A 19,450-nucleotide genomic window follows, 5' to 3' on the forward strand; every position below is an offset into this window, starting at 1 on the left:
TATACAGTACCAGTCAAAAATGTGGACACATTTGACTGAATTTGTTTCTTGAAAATCTTCTTATATCTTTTGACATAACTATTTATGCTTAAATGCTTCATTATACAAATGTAAATTTTGTCAAATTTGCTAAAGTGTAATATTGATAATATTGATCAATTAACATTATTTCTATGTAGTTTTATACTATTATTCAAAATTATAACTGTGACCAAACTTTTGACTGGTCTGTGTGCTATTTTATGCCATTTGGGAGTTTTTGGCATGCCCAGAAAGATGTGGTGTTGTCACGTCTGTTTGTCCATTAAGCCTGAGATTATTCACTTTCCCCCGACTGAGAATCTAAATTGTGAGCAGTTTGGCATTTTGATCCTCTTAAGGCTTTTTAGGTGTAATTTGAGTTAAAGCATGTCACACTGTGTCCTAGCATTAATTTTGTTGGATAAACGTTTATGATGGCATTTTTAAATGCGACATTGCTTCTTGGTAAAATCTCATTACAAGGTTACGTCAGTGGTGGAATTATTTGTGGCTGCTTTCTTAAAGCTTTTTATTCATCTCCCGTCAATAACAGATACTATTTTACACAATGTAATTATAATAAATAAATAACAAAAATAAACATAACATATATTTTACTTAAAAATAAGCCCAGTTTTAGTGATATTTAATCTATTTTCTATTTAGTAATGAAATTTTTTATTGTCATTACAGTAATGATGTTATCTTAAGTTGTAAAGTATTTAGAATGCTGTTCAAAAGAAGTTACTGTTAAAGGAGTTAATGGAAACGCCTTATTTCAATAAATTAGTATTTTTTTTTAGAATATTTTTTTCATGAAGTTTAAAGGGATTGTTCACCCTCATATTGTTCCAAAACTGTATGAGTTTCTTCTGCAGAACATAAAGTATTTTAAAGAATGTTGGTAGCCAAACAGTTGACAGTAGCCATTGACTTCCATAGTAGGAAAAAATATTATTAACAAAAAATCAAAACCAACTATCCCTTTGGAGGACCCTTATTTTAGGGAATACTCGAAATAGAAATAGTAATTTGTAACATTTTAAAATGTCTGGTTAAATTTAATTCATTCTTTCTTTCAAAAACTGTATGAACTCAACTAATATTGGCACCCTTGGTAAATTTGAGCTAAGGCAGCTGTGAAAAAAATCTTCATTGCTTATCCTTTTTGAGTTTTTATTAAACTTAAACTTTTTTTATGAAACTTTCATTGAAGTAAAACAATTGAAAATGGAAAGGACTCATATTATGAAATAAATGGTTTTCTTAGTTCATGTTGGCCACAATTATTAATAGGGCTGGGCAAAAACGGTATTTTGTAGGTAAATTAACCAAAGGTAAATTGTAGGCCCACAACAATAAAGATCCAGCGGTATATTTAACCATGGACATGGGGTACTACATCTGATGCTGCCAAAAAACTCTTTTTTTGTTTTTGTTTCATCTGATCATAGATCCAGGTTTGAAGTTCCAGTCAACTGAGTGACCACTTAATATGTTGGAGTTTGTTTCTGAATTAGGGAAGAGGATTCTTCTTGAAAGCCTTCCCAAACAATATGTGGTGATGTGGGTGCTGTTTGATAAATTTTTTTAGGCTTTGATAGGCCTGGGTGATAAATCGGTTTTATCAATGAACTCGAGTGTGTAGTTTCCATCGACTTGTGTGAATGAAAATCGGTTTTCTCTTTAAAGCTACAAGAAAGTTTCCCCCCACTTTCAATTGTTTTACTTCAATAAAAGGTTAGAATTTTGTGAATTTTTAAATGAAAGTTCAAAAGGATAAGCAATGCGGATTTATTTTCACAGCATTCTTTACTCATATTTACCAAAGGTGCTAATAGTGGAGGGCACTGTACATACAATGCTAGTATGGAATTACTCCATTACAGTAATGCAAATCTAAAGAAAAACATCACTGAGGATTTTCAGAGGAATTTTTGAGGAATAGTTTTTTTAGAATTATTTCCTAAAAGTCATGACATTTTTTTTAAAAGGGTTAAAAAAACAAAAATAAAATAGTTGTCCTAAATTCTTTTTGTTCTAAATGGTCCTAACATATTTGCCCTTTAACAATTATTATTAATGATAACTGTTGTGCTGCTTAAAGAGATAGTTCACCCAAAAATGATAATTTAATGTTTATCTGCTTACCCCCAGTGCATCCAATATGTAGGTGTGTTTGTTTCTTCAGTAGAACCAAAATTTAAGATATTTAACTCCAACCGTTGCTGTGTGCCAGTCATTTAATGATGTGAATGGGTAACAATTCTATGAGAGAAAAAAAAAACATGCTTAGACAACACGCACAAAGAACCTGTGGCTCATGACGACACATTAATATCTTAACACACAAAATGATCAGTTTGTGTGAGAAATCGAGCCATATTTATAATTTTTTACTTCAAATACAACGCTATATCCAACAGCCTGGAATGTGCTTCACTTCCGGTAAGGTCAATATACACGCTCTGTACGTGTACATATAAAGACATCACTTCCGATATACATGATCTGGCCTAGTCTACGCCAACGCCAGAAGTGAATCACGTACATGACGCCAGAGCGTGTATATTGACCTTCCTTTCCGGAAGTGACGCACGTATATCCAGTGCGTGTATTCTTGACCTTTCCGGAAATGAAGCGTTCCAGGCTGTTGCCATTGCATTTGAGGTAAAAAATGATATAAATACAGCACATTGATATTTGAAGATATCAATGTGTCGTCATGAGCCACAGGGCTCTTTGTGCATGTTGCCTAAGCATGTTTTTTTTTTTTGCTCTCATAGAATTGTTACCCATTATCATTATATAACTGGCACACAGCAACGGTTGGAGTTAAAAATCTTCTTTGTGTTCTACTGAAGAAACAAAGACACCTACATGTTGGATGCACTGGGAGTAAGCAGATAAACATTACATTTTATTTTTGGGGGGAGCTATCCCTTTAATATATATTATTTTGTATTTTGTGGTAATATGTCCAGGCATGTTTTAGTGAGAGTTTAGTATGTTAATGAATATGAATGACTTTATTGTGTTAGCTGTGTGGGTGTGTAAGGAGAGTTGAGCTGCTCTACATTTAACATCTCACAGCTACACTACTGGAAAATGAACAAGCCAATTGCTGTAATTACATTAAGTAGACTTCTTTATTCTCTGGTCTCTCAGGCCCTCTGGTTGTGAATCGACAATACTTGTGATATGGAACTAAGAAGTTTTTGCACTTTCATTTTGTAGCTGAAAGTATCAAAGTGTTCCACAAGTAATTCTCAGCTGAGATAATACTGTACCATTGAGACAGTAGCGGGTGTCAGAGCGCTCCTCCCTAACGTAGGCGATCTCTTGTTATCTTGAGTCTTTGTTCTGAGAATGCATAGTGCAGGCAAGAGATAAAACGAGAAATGATTCAGCGCTGGGAGCTACACTAAGGGGCTGCCTATGAATCATTCATTCAGCTCTCTGGTGGTTGAGAAGAGCTCGCTCTTCCATAGTGCTCCATCTGAAGAGACACAGGAGGACGTCTCCCTTATGGTGCTTCTCCAGCTCTGACTGAACTACCTTCATCTCTTTCTACGCTGTATGTTTGCACACCGGTTTTAGTTGACTGGGCAGGTAATGTGTCTGCGTACAGTTCCCACAGGCATTCTCTGTCTTTTTCTCGCTCTCTTTCTTTTAAGTTCATTCATTCGCATCTCCCTACAGAGCTGGAGTGAATGGACAGGGCCACCTTGGCGCCAGAGTTTAGGGTTAGTGTTTGAATAGCTAACCCTCGTCAAATCAGACGAGACCTTTTTTCCACAATAATTGTTCAGTGAAAGAATGCGCTTAACATTCAGTAAATTTGGATTGTCAAAGTCAAATTTGGGTGGTTAAACATAATTAATTATTCTTTTGCAGCCCCTGTTACTGAATTTATCATAGACAGGTGTCTAGTTTTGTGATATAAATCTAACCTCATGATTGAAGTTTTTACCTAGTAATAAAGACTTATACTTATGTAGGACCAATCAATTTGGAGAAAAATGATGTAATTAATCATGTCACTTTACCATGCTCCTTTTCTATAAAAACTGTTATGCTGTCTGAGAGAATTGTCTGAAATTGGTTTGAGATCCTCCTGTCCGTGATTAAAGCATAGTGAAAGGCATTGTCGGGAGTCTGTCTGGACTTATTCCCAAGTGATAGTGTTCATGACAGGCGAGATGTCGTCTGACAAGCAGGTGTTGAATGGAATATAAATGTATAGGTGTCGAAGTGCAGACGCCTCATTTAGCTAAAGTCAGGTGACTAGGGGAAAATCTACCACATGAAAAATAATTATTTGATAATTATCTTACATTGACTATGGTGACAGGGTTGAAGGTTAACCTTGCTGAATTCTGTTTTCATCATGCTGAAAGAGTCCAAAGTATGTGATTTCCTGGGTGTCTCAATTTTAACTTTCCCCACCATTGATAGACATTTCTGTCATTTGTGAGAAAACGCTTCCCCTCCATTAAGGAAATTTTAGGCTTTGTGTTTTCACTGTTAGTATAAGTAGGGGGCGCTATTACACCTCTTCTGAAACAGTCCATAATCTCTTGTTTAAAATACAGGCGAAGAAGAAGCAGAAACCAGCAATAGCATATGTAATCATACTATATAGGGCTGAAACGATTTACTCGTATGAAAAAAATCATTGAGGCAAAAAATAATTTCTCGAAGCTTCGTGTAGTCCATTTAACTACGCATGGTCATGTTGCAGAAATAATTTTTTGTGTGTGTGTGAGGACTAGCGCATAGCCTACTGCGTGGATTGTGGTTATATCCACGGGTCAGGTGGGTAAAGTAATAAAAAGTAACATTCTCAAAATTGCGGCTGGATGAGAGGGAAATCTGTTAACTTTTATATCATGGTAATGAATGTGTGTCATTCTTTAACTTTCGGTTTCATCTCATTTCAAGACCAGAGACTGCAATGCGAGAGCGAGCGGCATCAACACTGGTCTCGCTATTTTTAAATGAAGACAACTGTGTGTTGAGAAGTGTTCATTTCGTTAACGAAGACGATGACGAAAAATATTTGTCAACGGTCACTTTTTCTGTGACTAAAACGAGACGTTGACAAGCAAAACTAATATATGATGATAAAAACTATGACGAAATGTATGCCGTTTCTTTGTTGACGGGACTAGAATGACATTTGAGGATTATTGGACATTAAAACTGCATTATCTCTTCCTATGCTGTCTTTCAAAAATGTTTGTCCGTCTCTCAGAAGCCACAGTGGTAGCTGACTTCACAGGTACGGGTAGTCTAGGCTACCAAAACTCAAACTATTTTTGGTTCATGAGAACGCATCTGGTGAGACTAGTGTCTGTGAATAGTAAACAGCAAAAATACGATTCCTGCGTGTCTATGTGAATGAATGGCGCAAACCACAGTTTATTTATGACACATGCGCACACACACACACACACAGAGAGAGATAATTGCATGTGGCAGTCGCGTGCCGTGTTTCCATCTCATACGAGGACATGGACGCATGTCAGTCATCTCTGCCGCTCTGAGAGACACTTCATCAGTATTTTACCGTTTAATTTGACTAAAACTACCATCATATCACAATAAACACAGAAACTCAAAGGTATGCACAGCAACCCGTCAAAATAAAAATCTGGGTTGTCTTGACAAATATATTAATGTTATAGTAGACTTTAGATATGTCTTGGTGTAATAATATTAATACTAACACTAATGTAACTGTATGTAATTGTAACATTATTAGCTCAGAAAGCTTTGTGCACATGTTGGGCTCTCTTCTAAAGCTTCTTCTAAAAGCTTCTCGCTGGGCATTTGTTGAGAGAGTTTAGAGAGTTTAGTAGGCGATCACAGGTGACCTGAGTCAGGACTGCCGGAATCTGTGTTTATTGCACTTTTATTTGAAGTTTATAGAAGTTTCAAGTAAATGTTGTGTGTTTTTCCACAACCGCCAAAAGCAAAAGCAAAGTTTGTTTTACTTGATACTTGATTCTCAAAACTATAATACCATTTTTTCTATCCTTCATGTATTCTACCTCAGAAATCAGCGGACAGCGCAGCATATAGGCTATCTAACTAAGGAAAGGGATATGTAGCATTGCAAGTAGGCTTACTGCTACTAAGAGTGCAATGTCATTACAGTCTTGTTACCTAGATTTAAATTTCTCATAAGCTTAATTGAATTGGTCTAAATAGATACAAATTATCATGACCATTTTTGTCTAAAGACTATATGTAAAAAGTTACCTAAATTAATGTTGGTAACGGCAGTTTGACTAAAAGTAATGACTAAAACTTGACAAAAATGCAACTTTTCGTCAACTAAAACTAGGCTAAAATTATGAAAGACAAAATGACTAAGATGTGACTAAGACTAATAAGAATTTTGTCTCAAGACTAAGACTAAATCAAAAATGGCTGCCAAAATGAACACTGGTGTCACTGGTGTTAAACACTGGTAACACTGGTGTTAAATATTCAGCTTCAGGATGCGACGCTGAATATTTTAAACGCTTTAGCTTCCTTTGCGGACTCGCGCCTCAGCTGAAGAGAGTTAATAGTATATAGTAATTTTAAATTATTTATTTTTATTAAACATATAATTTGTATTTGCATTATAATGTGGCATTTCAATGCACTAAATTGGTTTAGTTGTCATATATATTAATGTATGAAATTTCATCTATAAATATTTTCTAAAAACAAAAACAAATTAGTTGTTAATTTAAAGATACCTGTCTTATTTCCTCTTGTATATTAAGTATTGCTCTTTAATAAAGAAAAAGTACTTATCCGATTACTCAATTAATCAATGAGAAAATTGGTAGAATACTAGATTACTAAAACGTTCGATATCTACAGCCATAATACTATATGCATATGTGAAATTATGAGGTATGAGCTACAGACTCAATTTACTCCATCTATATTTTGATTATCGTTCTGAATCCCATCCGGACATAGTCTTTGACAAAAAGTGATTTTCTCAGCTTTTTGCTAAAAATGTTGCTTTTTATGAAGTGTTCCCACATGCAAGTGAAATGTGTGTGTGTATGTATGTATGTATGTGTATATATATATATATATATATATATATATATATATATATATATATATATGTATATATATATATATATATATATATATGTATATGTATATGTGTGTGTGTATGTATATATATATATATATGTATATGTGTGTATGTGTATATATATATATATATATATATATATATATATATATATATATATATATATATATATATATATATATATATATATATATATATATATGTATGTATGTATGACTTATAAACAATTATTTATTTAATAATTATAGGTTAAATAATTTCACTACAATGTTTGAATATAAATGTAATGTATGACAAACGTATGCTGTTGAATGCTTTTCATTGTTTGATTGGAGTTAGAAGAACTTCAGAGAGAGAAGAACTTTTTTAATTAAATTAAATTAAATTAAAGTTAGTTTGATGTTATATGTATCAGTTTATCAAACTGCTCTAATAGTTCACACAACAAAAATATGGTGTTTGTGCCTAATGGTTTTAAAAATGTAATGTGAAAAAAAGTGGATGTTTTTTAAAACGATAATTTTTCTTGATTCACATGTAGTTTTTTTTTTGTTGTGTTTTTACACATTGGTCGAAAGATCATTTATAGGAAGATTTTTACTGCTTAGGAATCTAATCAGAAATAGCAGTATGTGAGAGTGATGCTCCACATCCCTCTTTATTAATGTATTTTATAATATCATATTTTTGCACATTATTTTACGGTATGTGTACTTATGGTTTACTTCCCTAGGAAACTCCATGGGTCAATATTAGGTTAGTTACTACCCAGTTATTATAATAATTACCAAGTACATAGTATGTCTATGTGCAGAATAGGACTGTAAATTAAAGCACTACCGAATATTGAAAATTCCTTTTAATATGCCTGAATTAACATGTTTCATGGCATTGTTTGTTGGTCCTTTTTCTCATCCGTGGGCCGAAGAGTTTAGTGTAGTGTTGTCATGCTATTATGCCAGCCGTAGTTGGAACCAGCTTCCTGAACAGATCAGATGTGCTCCAACAGTAGCCACATTCAAATCCAGACTCAAAACACATCTGTTCAGCTGTGCATTTACTGAATGAGCACTGAGCACTGTACGTCCGACTGATTGCACCTTATCTATGCAGCATTTTTTTAAATTATTTTTATAACTGTTTTAGTTTACCTTTGTTCTTTTCTTTGGTTATCATCATTTATTTTTAATAATTCTTTATTATTTTTAATTCTCTTTACATTGTATTCTTTTTCTTATGCATTTTTTAATCCCTATTTTAATTCCTTTCTATGTAAAGCACTTTGAATTGCCGTTGTGTATGAAATGTGCTATATAAACAAACTTGCCTTGCGGAGGAATACTAGTCATGGAGTCACTAGGCTGCAAGCTGTTTTGCTGATTCCACTTTCTACAGGTCTTAATGACGACTGTTTTCTTCTGATTTATTTCAGAGCTGGAAGAGAAATGCTTTGAGCTGGGCTTGATTGTACAGTGTTGATTACATGATAAAAAGCAACATGGAAAAAAGATGGTGATTGCAATTGGTACTCTGGAAGTCTACTAAATTTGAAAGCATGAAGCAACCAGAGGAACTGCAAATCCAGTCAAGCAGTTGATGATTAAACAAATCATGACAACAAAAACTCAACAATTACTGATTATTGAGGCGTGTTACTAAATCCTAAGGTCTAATCATCACTGATCAGACGTTCATTTTTTTATGTAGCAGGCAATAAATCAGATGTAAACACTACATTGAAGGAGAAACCTGAGCCTAATGTAGATTTTAAATTGGGTTTTTTTCAATTTATAATTTACCACGTAGCAACCACCCATAATCTATTTGAACATTATTCCACACCAACTGAATTATACTTCCATTGTACTTCCGTCAACTCTCATCATGGATTAGATGACCCAGTTGTCTAAAAAGGCCCTTCGCTCTTTTGCCCTGCAGCACTTCCTGCAAGTCAATAGTGACTGTGTTTGCTATTAGTACTTTGTGGTAAAGTTCAGTATTGACCTGGCTAAAGGTCACACAGGGAATTCCCTCATGAAAACATCTTATTGTTAACGTTTTTTACCTTTGCATTACATTAATCTCTAGTCACTGCTAGACTCACGTTTCATAAAACTTTATTCCAAATATTGAATCTCTTAAAGATTTTAAAAGCAGTTTTCTCTCCTGGGTGTACATGAACAATGTCTTGCTACTTCCACTGGGAAAAAATAAATATTGGTTATTTTTTTTTTTACTATATAGTGAAGATTTATTAGATTAAATGAGACATTTCATGTTATCTTACTGTAAAATACTGTTAAAATATCTACAAGTGAGACATTATGTTCAAACAGTTATTCCACAATTTATTGACAAACCAGAGTTTAACACATGAGCACACTTTTTTGGTAAATCCAGGTTCTAGACCTCTCGTCTCACGCTTTGTTAATTATTTTCAATTGCCTATGAACACCAACCATATAAAAGAAGCCTGGGCTAGGGATTTTGATGAAGTAGTATGCGATGAAACCTGGAATGATAGTCTCCTTAAGATCCAAGATTGCTCAATAAGTGTGAGCCACGAGTTGATTCCGTTTAAAGTGGTACAGATTGTATTATTCCAAAACAAAATTGAGTGAAATATACAATTCTATCTCCGGTTTGCGATAAATGTAAAATAGAGGAGGGTTCTTTCTTTGTCACACATGTTTTGGTTTTGTAACAAACTGTCAAATTTTTGGACTGCTATATTTCAAAAGTTTTTCTTTTGGGAGGTTTAGCCATACCATGGTCTTGCAATTTTCGGATCCTGAGACATTGATTACTCTCCCAAGATCTTCACAACGACCTCTATTGATGGGCATGACCCGTGCGAAAAATTCAATACTTTTAAACTGGAAACTTCAGACTCTATTGTTCAAAGCTTGGTTATGTGAATTGTGTATGGCAGCCCTTTTGTGGATTTCCTCAAGTCTGAATAGTGTATAATTATTGTTCTCACTGTATTATTTCATCTATGATTAAGTCTTGTTTATGTTAGTTCAACCCTTGTTTTGTTTTGTTTGTTTGTTTTGCTTGTTTTGTTATCTTTTCTTTTGTCATGGGTATTGTCTGGGTTTGCTTGTTTTCTTAGATGTGTACACTATGCAAAATAGTTAAAATAAAACATAAAATACTGTTAAATGTACAAATTTTGATGAGAAAAATAAATTTTATAATTGATACAGTGACATACAAAAACATAAACTGACATTCCTAGATTTGTCTGTGACACTTCACATTGAAGGCTTTTCTTTAAATTTTTTAAAATGAAAATTACAAATCGAAAGTCATATTAGATCTGAACCTTCAGAGTATTTGTCCAGTTGTGTATGTGTATATGGTCATTTTCTCCACTTTAAGATTGACAGAATAAGTTAGAAAGTTCTCCATTTCTGTTCTTTCTCCTAACATCTCTATCTGCCTCGTTGCGTCCACAGGAAACAAGTCCCTGGACAGTGGCATTGCAGAGATGGAGGAACTTCCTGTTCCCCAGAACATCAAAATCAGCAACATTACATGCGACTCCTTTAAGATCTGCTGGGATATGGACTCCAGGTCCAAGGAACGCATCACACACTACTTCATCGACCTCAACAAGAAAGAAAACAAGAATGCTAACAAGTTCAAACACAAGGTGTGTGTCTGCAGACACTCTGTATTCACCTCTCCCTTCATAGCCTGCCCTTCAATAACATTGTTTTGTACATGTGTTTGCAAAAAGATAACCGCAAGAATATGACTGTCCAATCTCATTCATTATCTGTCTTCACTAGGACGTCCCCACTAAACTGGTAGCGAAAGCAGTTCCTCTGCCCATGACAGTGCGAGGACATTGGTTCCTGAGTCCACGCACAGAGTACACTGTGGCCGTTCAGACCGCGTCAAAACAGGGTGACGGAGACTACGCCGTGTCGGAGTGGAGCGAGATCATTGAGTTCTGTACAGCCGGTGAGATGCACATTCATGCCACTTTGAATACTTTAAAGCAAGGTTTCCTAAACAGAGGTTCATGAGTTGATGAAAAGCTAATAATTCATTATATTGTAGGTACAATTAAAATAATGGGATGGCACTCTCCCATGAATTTTTACTATGAACTATGAATTTTTCACCAACCTCCTAAGTGTGCAATCTGAATGCTGCGCGCCTAAATCTAGCGTGAGAACAGAGCGGTTTAACTTGTACAACATGGAAAAAAAGCTAAGGAATGGTGACTTCAGGGTAGGATAATGGCCAGCAACAACAACAAAATCTACATCTGTGGTTTGGGAATATTTTGAATACAGGAGAGATCATGCATCATAGAGTCAGGTAATTAGCAGAACACATCGTTGCGGCAAAAAACAGAGTAGGGGCCATTCATATAGAAGGCGTTTTTACAGTTAAAACCACGAGACGCAGGTTTAGAGATGTGTTTCTGCAAAAGACGATAGCACAATGGTTAAAGACATCTGTCAAGCAAGTAGAAAACTATGGCGAACCAGGGGCCGGATTCACAAACAGTTTCTTGAGAAAGAAGTTAAGAAAATTCTTAAGATAAATTCTAAGAAGTTTATAAGAATGTTCCTAAGGACAATTCTTGAAAAATTCTTGAAGTTCTCAAATATTTTCTTAAAGGGGTGATGAATTGAGAAATCAACTGTCCCTTGAGCTTTTGATATATAAAAGGTCATGGTAATATAAGAATATCCTGTAAGTTTCAGAGCTGATTTTTTTTTTTTTTAGACACCAGGCCTAGCAAACGATTGTGTGTTACATACTTACATCATCGCACAATGAAACACCGCCTCTACAGCACGTCTAATCGTGTTAAGACTCGTCATGTTAAGACATTAAGACATGTTATACTGCACCCCATAAACACAACCAACCTTAGAAAACGGAACCACCCCTTAAAGCGTTTTAAAAACATCCCGCTGTTTTTAGTGATTGAAATACTGCAGCTGGTGCTTTATATGGATCATCATATGTGCCCAAAACGTGCATCTTGTTCACATATTTTTGTTTTAAGATGGAAGTTTGACTGGCTCGTGCTGCAGTTCAATGGAGTTCTATGGCGGTTTTGGCCTCCAGGGCTCCGCAAATAGCTGTGTTTCAGCGTGGCGTGTCAGTGTGTTCAATGCACATGTGAGCAGCTCATGATCCAGTGTATTCAGCATCTGAAATATTGCCCAGGTTCACAATTATTGCATCTCTGCATGTGCTATAGATTTACTTTTACACATTGGCATCAATAACATCTAACAGTATTTCGCCAAAATAAAAGCTCAAGGATTTGTTATAAGCTTGAGAGTTTGAATGTTAAAAAGTGAGGAATTTAAAGGTTACAAGGTATTGTACACCTTCCTGGAGTTTATTGTAGGTTTTGATGTCCTTAAGAATATATATTTGCAGTATAAGTACCATAAACCATCTAAATATATTTTTACAGCTCTCTCAGGAGCTCTACTAAGAACAAGTCAATTTTGGCATGTCTAATTAATATTCATGAGCCTCTCTTCTGATTGGCCTGTTGTTTTCTGAGAGACACATGGCCAGGCCAACCACAGGTAACTAGGGTCATGTATGCTGTGGCTTGGTGACACCTGATAATCACAAGTAAGGTAAATAGAAGCACTGGTAATGATGGTCACTACTGAGGGAAATGTTGTCCGGCCTTACGTTTGAGCCGAACTCAGACCCTGAATTGGTGACGACAGGAATAACAAACCACCTCATCAAATGCACTTACAGCAGGATGTTTCAGAATGGTAAATAATTATATATTTTTTACTTTCGGCATTAGGGTTAGGAGCACTTTAGCAACATGTTAGCATTGCATAACCGTTTACAAACTATATTTTCAGATTATGCTGGCTCCTTAATGTAACACAAACTGCAGCATCTTTGAGTAGCTTCTTTGAAAAACTTTGTATTGAACTGTGATTGATGAAGCAGTCACTTGTGAAATGTGCAAAACAGTTAAAGGGTTACTTCACCGCTATTTCATATTAAACTGTTATTCCCTTAACTTAAACGAGTTGATACATCCCTCTGTCGTCTCAGTGCGTGCACTTAATCTCTCTGACGCGCGGTGACGATCTGATAGCATTTAGCTTAGCCCACTAAGCCCAGTTCATTCACTATGGAACCAAACAGAGATCAAGTTAAAAGTACCAAACACCTCCACGTTTCCCCTATTTAAATACAGTTACACGAATAGTTGAATGATCAAGTATGGTGACAAAATAAAATGTGGCGCGTTTCTAATCGGATTAAAAAGGAGAACTATAATGTATGGCGGAATAGCACTACTGAGAGTACTTCGGCTCGGCGCAGTAAAAAGTCCCGGCCGAAACATCTTCCCTCACATCTCCCTATTGACAGAAATGAGAGAGTGAGGGGGAGGTGTGAGAAGATGTTTCGGCCGGGACTTTTTACTGCGCCGAGCCGAAGTACTCTCAGATGTGCTAATCCGCCATACATTATAGTTCTCCTTTTTAATCCGATTAAAAACGCGCCACGTTTTATTTTGTCACCATACTTGATCATTCAACTACTCGTGTAGCTGTATTTAAATAAGGGAAACGTGGGGGTGTTTGGTACTTCTAACTTGATCTCTGTTTGGTTCCATAGTGAATGAACTGGGCTTAGTGGGCTAAGCTAAATGCTATCAGATCATCACCGCGCGTCAGAGAGATTAAGTGCATGCACTGAGACGAGAGAGGGATGTATCAACTCGTCTTAGTTAAGGGAATAACATAGTTTAAAATGAAAAAGCGGTGAAGTATCCCTTTAAGGACAAACTAAATTGCTGTGGTATTTCCAAATAAATAAAAATGAGCCTCTTGTCTCCTATATTAATGTTGTTCGGAATCCTGTGCAATGATGTAGTTTCCTGACATCCATTTCCTCGACATGTTTCCGTGTTGTTGTTGCTCAGCAATGGCATTGACGTGATGTTGTCTGGGGGTTTGGCAAAAGGAGAGTGGGATGGTGCTCGGGGTGGTGAGTGAAGGCGGTGACCGGGTAGTTTTGACGTCACATTTTTTTCGGAAGTCACAACGGCTCGTGAAAAGGCACATCTACTTTATGCAGGCTGTGTGCATTTGACTGTGGATTGACTGTTTTGAAACATACACAGCTCTTAGTTATCATGAAAAAAAGCAAGGACATTTCAGTTTTGACTATGGGATATTTAAGACATAAATATTAGTGTTGTAACTAGTAGTGTAAAAATAAACATATATTATCATAAAAAACAATTATCAAACATTTAATTTACATATATTTGACAGTACAATTGTAATTTAAACTGTAATAAGCTGAATCATAAAAATAATAGATTATAATAAATTAAATGTTATTTAATGTGTATAATATTTTAAATAATAATAATATTTTATAAAGTTTTACAACTTATTGAATAATTCCTAAAACACCAGTGTAAAAGTAATGTGAACTGAGACACTATACAACTAGAGATTTGAATCAATTTTAAATGTCCAGCTACTAATTCAAAATTAAACACTTTAAAAAAAAAGATTTACTGGCATGTCATGTGACCATTAACCGACATCAGAAAATCATGAACATGCAAATAAGTTATTAAATTATTTAAATAAAATCTCAGGTAAAGTAAATATTTTACACCCAAGGCAAACAACAAATATTTGGGAGCTCCTGCTTTTTTTTTTTTATATATATTTTATTTATAACAGTTTTTACATAAACATAAAACAAATAAAAATCTTACAAAATGTATTAAAAAAAAATATTATGCACAAAATAATAACAATAAAAATAGATTAAAAAAAAAAAAAAAAAAAAAAAAAAAAAGAACACCCGCCCACCCCCCACGAACAAGCACCAGAAATAATGAAAAATATACACCTTAAACAAAGACACAAAGTATTCAGACGTAAACAAAACGTTCAAGATGGAGAGAAGAAATAAAACAGTAAAGCTATCCGTATTACAATAAATTCTCATGCAAATTTCAATTCGAAAAAAGATACCTAAGGAAGGGGCCCCAGATTTTATCAAATTTTTTAGATTCATCAATCTTGGCGAAACGAATCCTTTCGAGTTTGAGGGCGGCAACCATCTCCATCAACCATTTCTGAAAACTGGGTGTTAAAGTGGACTTCCAATCCATCAAAATCACCCTTTTAGCCACCACCATACCGAACATAAGAGATAATTGCTGAAAATGTGTTAATGCTAATGTTGGGTCAGAACATCCAAGCAAAGCTAATTCAATATCTGGACTAATTTCTTCTCCAAAAACATTTGAATACCACTGAAAAATACTCTTCCAAAACTCAGAGATCACAGGGCAAAACCAAAAAGTATGAGCATGCGTGCCATCTGAGCTCCTGCATCTATCACATAATGGGGATACTGAAGGGTAAATTTTATTGAGTTTAATTTTAGTGTAGTGTAACCTATGCAATACTTTAAACTGAATAAGTTGTAATCTAGCGTTGATAGAGCAGGAATGGATTCGTTTCAGTCCCTCCTCCCAAATCCCGTTTGAAATATTAATTCCGGTATCATTTTCCCATGCTACTTTGAGGTGATCTGAAGACACTGCAAAATGAGAAACAAACAAAGAGACAAACTGTGTCACCAAATGTTTGTCCACAGGAGGATGACCCAAAAGAGTATACATATAATGATCCTGAGGCAAATCCTGAAACTCAGAAAAAGAATGTTTTATGTAGTGGCGCACCTGTAAATATCTGAAAAAATGTGAATGGGAAAGATTGAAAGTTTTATACAGATGTTCAAAAGTGGCAAATTTTCCATCTGTATAAAAATCCTTAATCGTGGTTAGTCCTTTGCCCCTCCACAGTGAAAATACCTTATCCGACTGGCCGGGCAAAAAATTTGGATTATTGCAGATGGGCAGATGCACAGACGGACACGTAATATTCAACGCGGTTTTCATTTGTTTTAGAATTCTAATGGAATTGAGCACAACAAAATTCTTACATTGTAACTTCTTTAAAGATTTAGGATTAGAGAAAAGAATAGCTGCAAGAGAGCTACCAACAAGTGACCGAGCCTCAATATACAGCCACTTTGGATGCGCATCCAAGTGATCAGCAGCTTGATCACTATTCCGCCAGAACATCATAGCCCTGGCATTAGCAGCCCAATAATAATGGCGAAAAACAGGTAGCGCTAGACCTCCCAGCTCCTTTGGCTTCTGCAAATGGGCCTTAGAAATTCTATGAGCTTTAAAGCCCCAAATAAATGGCAAAATGACAGAGTCTAATTGTTTAAAAAAAGATTGTGGTAAATATATAGGCAGGTTCTGAAAAAGATAGATTAAACGAGGCAAAGAGACCATTTTAATGGCATTAACTCGACCAATTAATGATAATGGAAGAACCCTCCATTTATCTATAGAGATTTTTAACTTATTTATGGCTTCTGTGAAATTTAACCTGAAAATATGTTTAGATTTTTTAGGAATAACTAACCCTAAATAAGTAAAGTGATCTTCTGTTACTCTAAAGGGTAATGATCTCAGAAAGTTAGCATCCAGCCCTTCCCCCAAGGGCATGAGTACACTCTTCTCCCAGTTAACAGAATAACCAGAAAAAGAGCCAAAAACCTCAAGTGAATCCATTAAAAGTGGCAAAGTCGAAGAAGGATCACTCAAATATAAAAGCAGATCGTCTGCATACAAGGACAGCTTAACCTCAGTATGACCATATGATATACCCTTGATCTCAGAATGATTACGGAGATGGATGGCCAGGGGTTCTAAAGCTAAGTCAAATAACAGTGGACTTAAACAACAGCCTTGTCGTGTCCCGCGCTGAAGAGGAAAAAAAGCAGACCTATCCGAATTAGTAAGTATTGCAGATTTTGGGGAAGAATAAAGCATTCTTATCAATAGTTTAAAATTCTCACCAAAGCCGAACCGGTCCAGGACTGAAAACATATAACTCCATTCAATACGGTCAAAGGCCTTTTCGGCATCTAAGGAAAGAACAGCTGCCTTGGAACTCTTACTCTGATTATTATACAAAATATTTAACAGGCGACGTGAATTAAAAAAAGAAAATCTTCCTTGGACAAAGCCAGTTTGATCCGTGTGAATTAATGAGGCCACATGTTTATTCAAACGAAAGGCCAAAATCTTGGTAATCACTTTTTGATCGCAATTGAGAAGACTGATAGGCCTATAACTAGAAGGCTCAGTAGCATCTCTGTCTTTTTTCTTCAGAAGACATACATGTGCCTCATAAAAGGACTCGGGAAATATTTTCTTTTCAATCGAATGGTTTACCATTCTAAGCAACAAAGGAGCGATTGTATTTGCATTAGCCTTATAAAATTCTGCACCAAACCCATCAGGGCCTGTGGCTTTCCCACTAGAGAAGGAACTAATTGCCTCCAAAATTTCACAGAGTGTAAACGGTTTTTCTAATTCCTCTCTGGCAGAATCGTTAAGTTTTGGAAAGTCCACTGACTCAAGAAATTGATGCCCTGTAATGCTCAGCTCAGAGCAGCTAGAAGAGTAAAGGTGCTTATAAAATTCAACAAAACGATTATTAATTTCTTTAGGATTTGTTAATAAAGTACCATTCTGAGATTTGATTTGATGAATGGCTCTACTAGCCTGAGCACCCTTCAATTGCATGGCAAGAAGCTTATCTGCCTTGTCTCCCAATTCAAACTGTTTCTGTTTAAGTTTAATTAACAAATTAGAAACCTGATTGCTCAAAATCAAGTTGTATTCATATTTCAACTTCAGAATAGCGTTAAGGTCACTCTGAGCTTTAGATGATCGAAATGCTTGTTCTAAAGACGGAAGTAAAGATTCTATCTCGGACAAACGCCTCCGCTTCTCTCTCCTTGATGAAGACTCATAAGCAATAATATGACCTCTTAACACTACTTTGCAGGTTTCCCACAGACAAGAATCTGAAACATCACCCTTGTCATTGGTCTCCAGAAAATGGCTTAAACACTCAGACAAATAAGACTGAAACTGTTTATCCAATAATAATTGAGGATTAAACCGCCAACAATACTGAGCTCTTGGTAGCGACATTTTCAAACCCATAGAAATAGGGCTATGATCAGAAATGAGAATATTATGATATTTGGACTGTGTCACCCCCTGAATGAGTTTAGAATCAATAATAAAGTAATCAATACGAGTGTATGATTTATGTACACGAGAAAAAAAAGAATAATCACGAGCAGTTGGATTAAGTATTCTCCAAATATCCACAAGATTCATGTTTTTTATCAAGTTATTTAGAACACCTACAGACTGAATAGGAGGAGGAACTTGTGAAGAGAGACGATCAAGATGGGAATCCAAATAGCAATTAAAGTCTCCAGCAATTATTAAATTAGTCGAGTTAGTGTCTGGAATGAGCTTGAATAATTTCCTAAAAAAAACAGGATCGTCTGTATTTGGCCCATACACGTTAACACATGTAATCGGGAAATTATTAATGGATCCGGATACAATAATATATCTTCCCGCAGGGTCAGACACCACAGAGTGCATTCGAAAAGGAATGGATTTCCGAAAAAGTATGGCCACACCTCTAGCTTTGGAGGAAAAAGTGGCTTGATAAACTTGTGAAATCCAATTTGCCCTAAGCCGCATCTGTTCATTGGATCTAATATGGGTTTCCTGAAGAAAAATAATGTCAGCCGACAATGACTTTAAGTGTGCAAACACTTTTCCCCTTTTAATCGGGTGCCCCATTCCTCTTACATTCCAACTGACAAATGTAATATTCACTCCAGCATCGCTAATATTATTAGTAATAGTGCCAGTCATACATTTTCAAAAACATAATAAACACGAAATCAGTGGTAACAAGAATAAACATTATCTGGTGCAACAAAAAACATACACAAGAACTACCGAACTCCCCACAGCTGCCCCATGAACCGAGGCAACAAGTATTCCCCATCATCTCGGAGACAACACGAGTGCAAGACAAACTTAGCTTACCTTGGCCAAGAAGAAGAGCAGAAATAATGAAAAACACACAGGTAGTAAAAAAAATAATAATAATAAAACAACCTCTGCTCTCCACCGCAATAATAGTCCGAAATCAACATCGCGTACCGCAATGAGAATTAACAGGATCCATAAATGGTCCACAATAGTCGAGGTCCATATTCAGACTAATCTGAATAATCATAGAGGCTACGCAGGGTCGTTTGACAAGTTATCCACAAACTGCTTGGCCTCCTCCGGAGATTCGAATGAGTGCTGGCGACCGTTGTAATGAAGCATTAATTTCGCTGGGAAACACAGGGACCATT

General features: G+C 35.7%; 1 protein-coding gene across 3 annotated transcripts in view; it reads left to right on the forward strand.

The window, feature by feature from the left end:
- Positions 1 to 19,450, forward strand: part of phyhiplb (phytanoyl-CoA 2-hydroxylase interacting protein-like b) — a 50,084-nt gene that overhangs the window by 21,590 nt on the left and 9,044 nt on the right. For all 3 annotated transcript variants that reach the window (XM_067429313.1, XM_067429315.1, XM_067429314.1), the window contains exons 2-3: positions 10,594 to 10,790; positions 10,930 to 11,104. In XM_067429313.1, coding sequence (XP_067285414.1) covers positions 10,594 to 10,790; positions 10,930 to 11,104 — 372 coding nt within the window. The remainder of the gene's footprint in view (positions 1 to 10,593; positions 10,791 to 10,929; positions 11,105 to 19,450) is intronic.

Source organism: Pseudorasbora parva, chromosome 21 (assembly GCF_024679245.1).
Source record: "Pseudorasbora parva isolate DD20220531a chromosome 21, ASM2467924v1, whole genome shotgun sequence".
Taxonomy (NCBI): domain Eukaryota; kingdom Metazoa; phylum Chordata; class Actinopteri; order Cypriniformes; family Gobionidae; genus Pseudorasbora; species Pseudorasbora parva.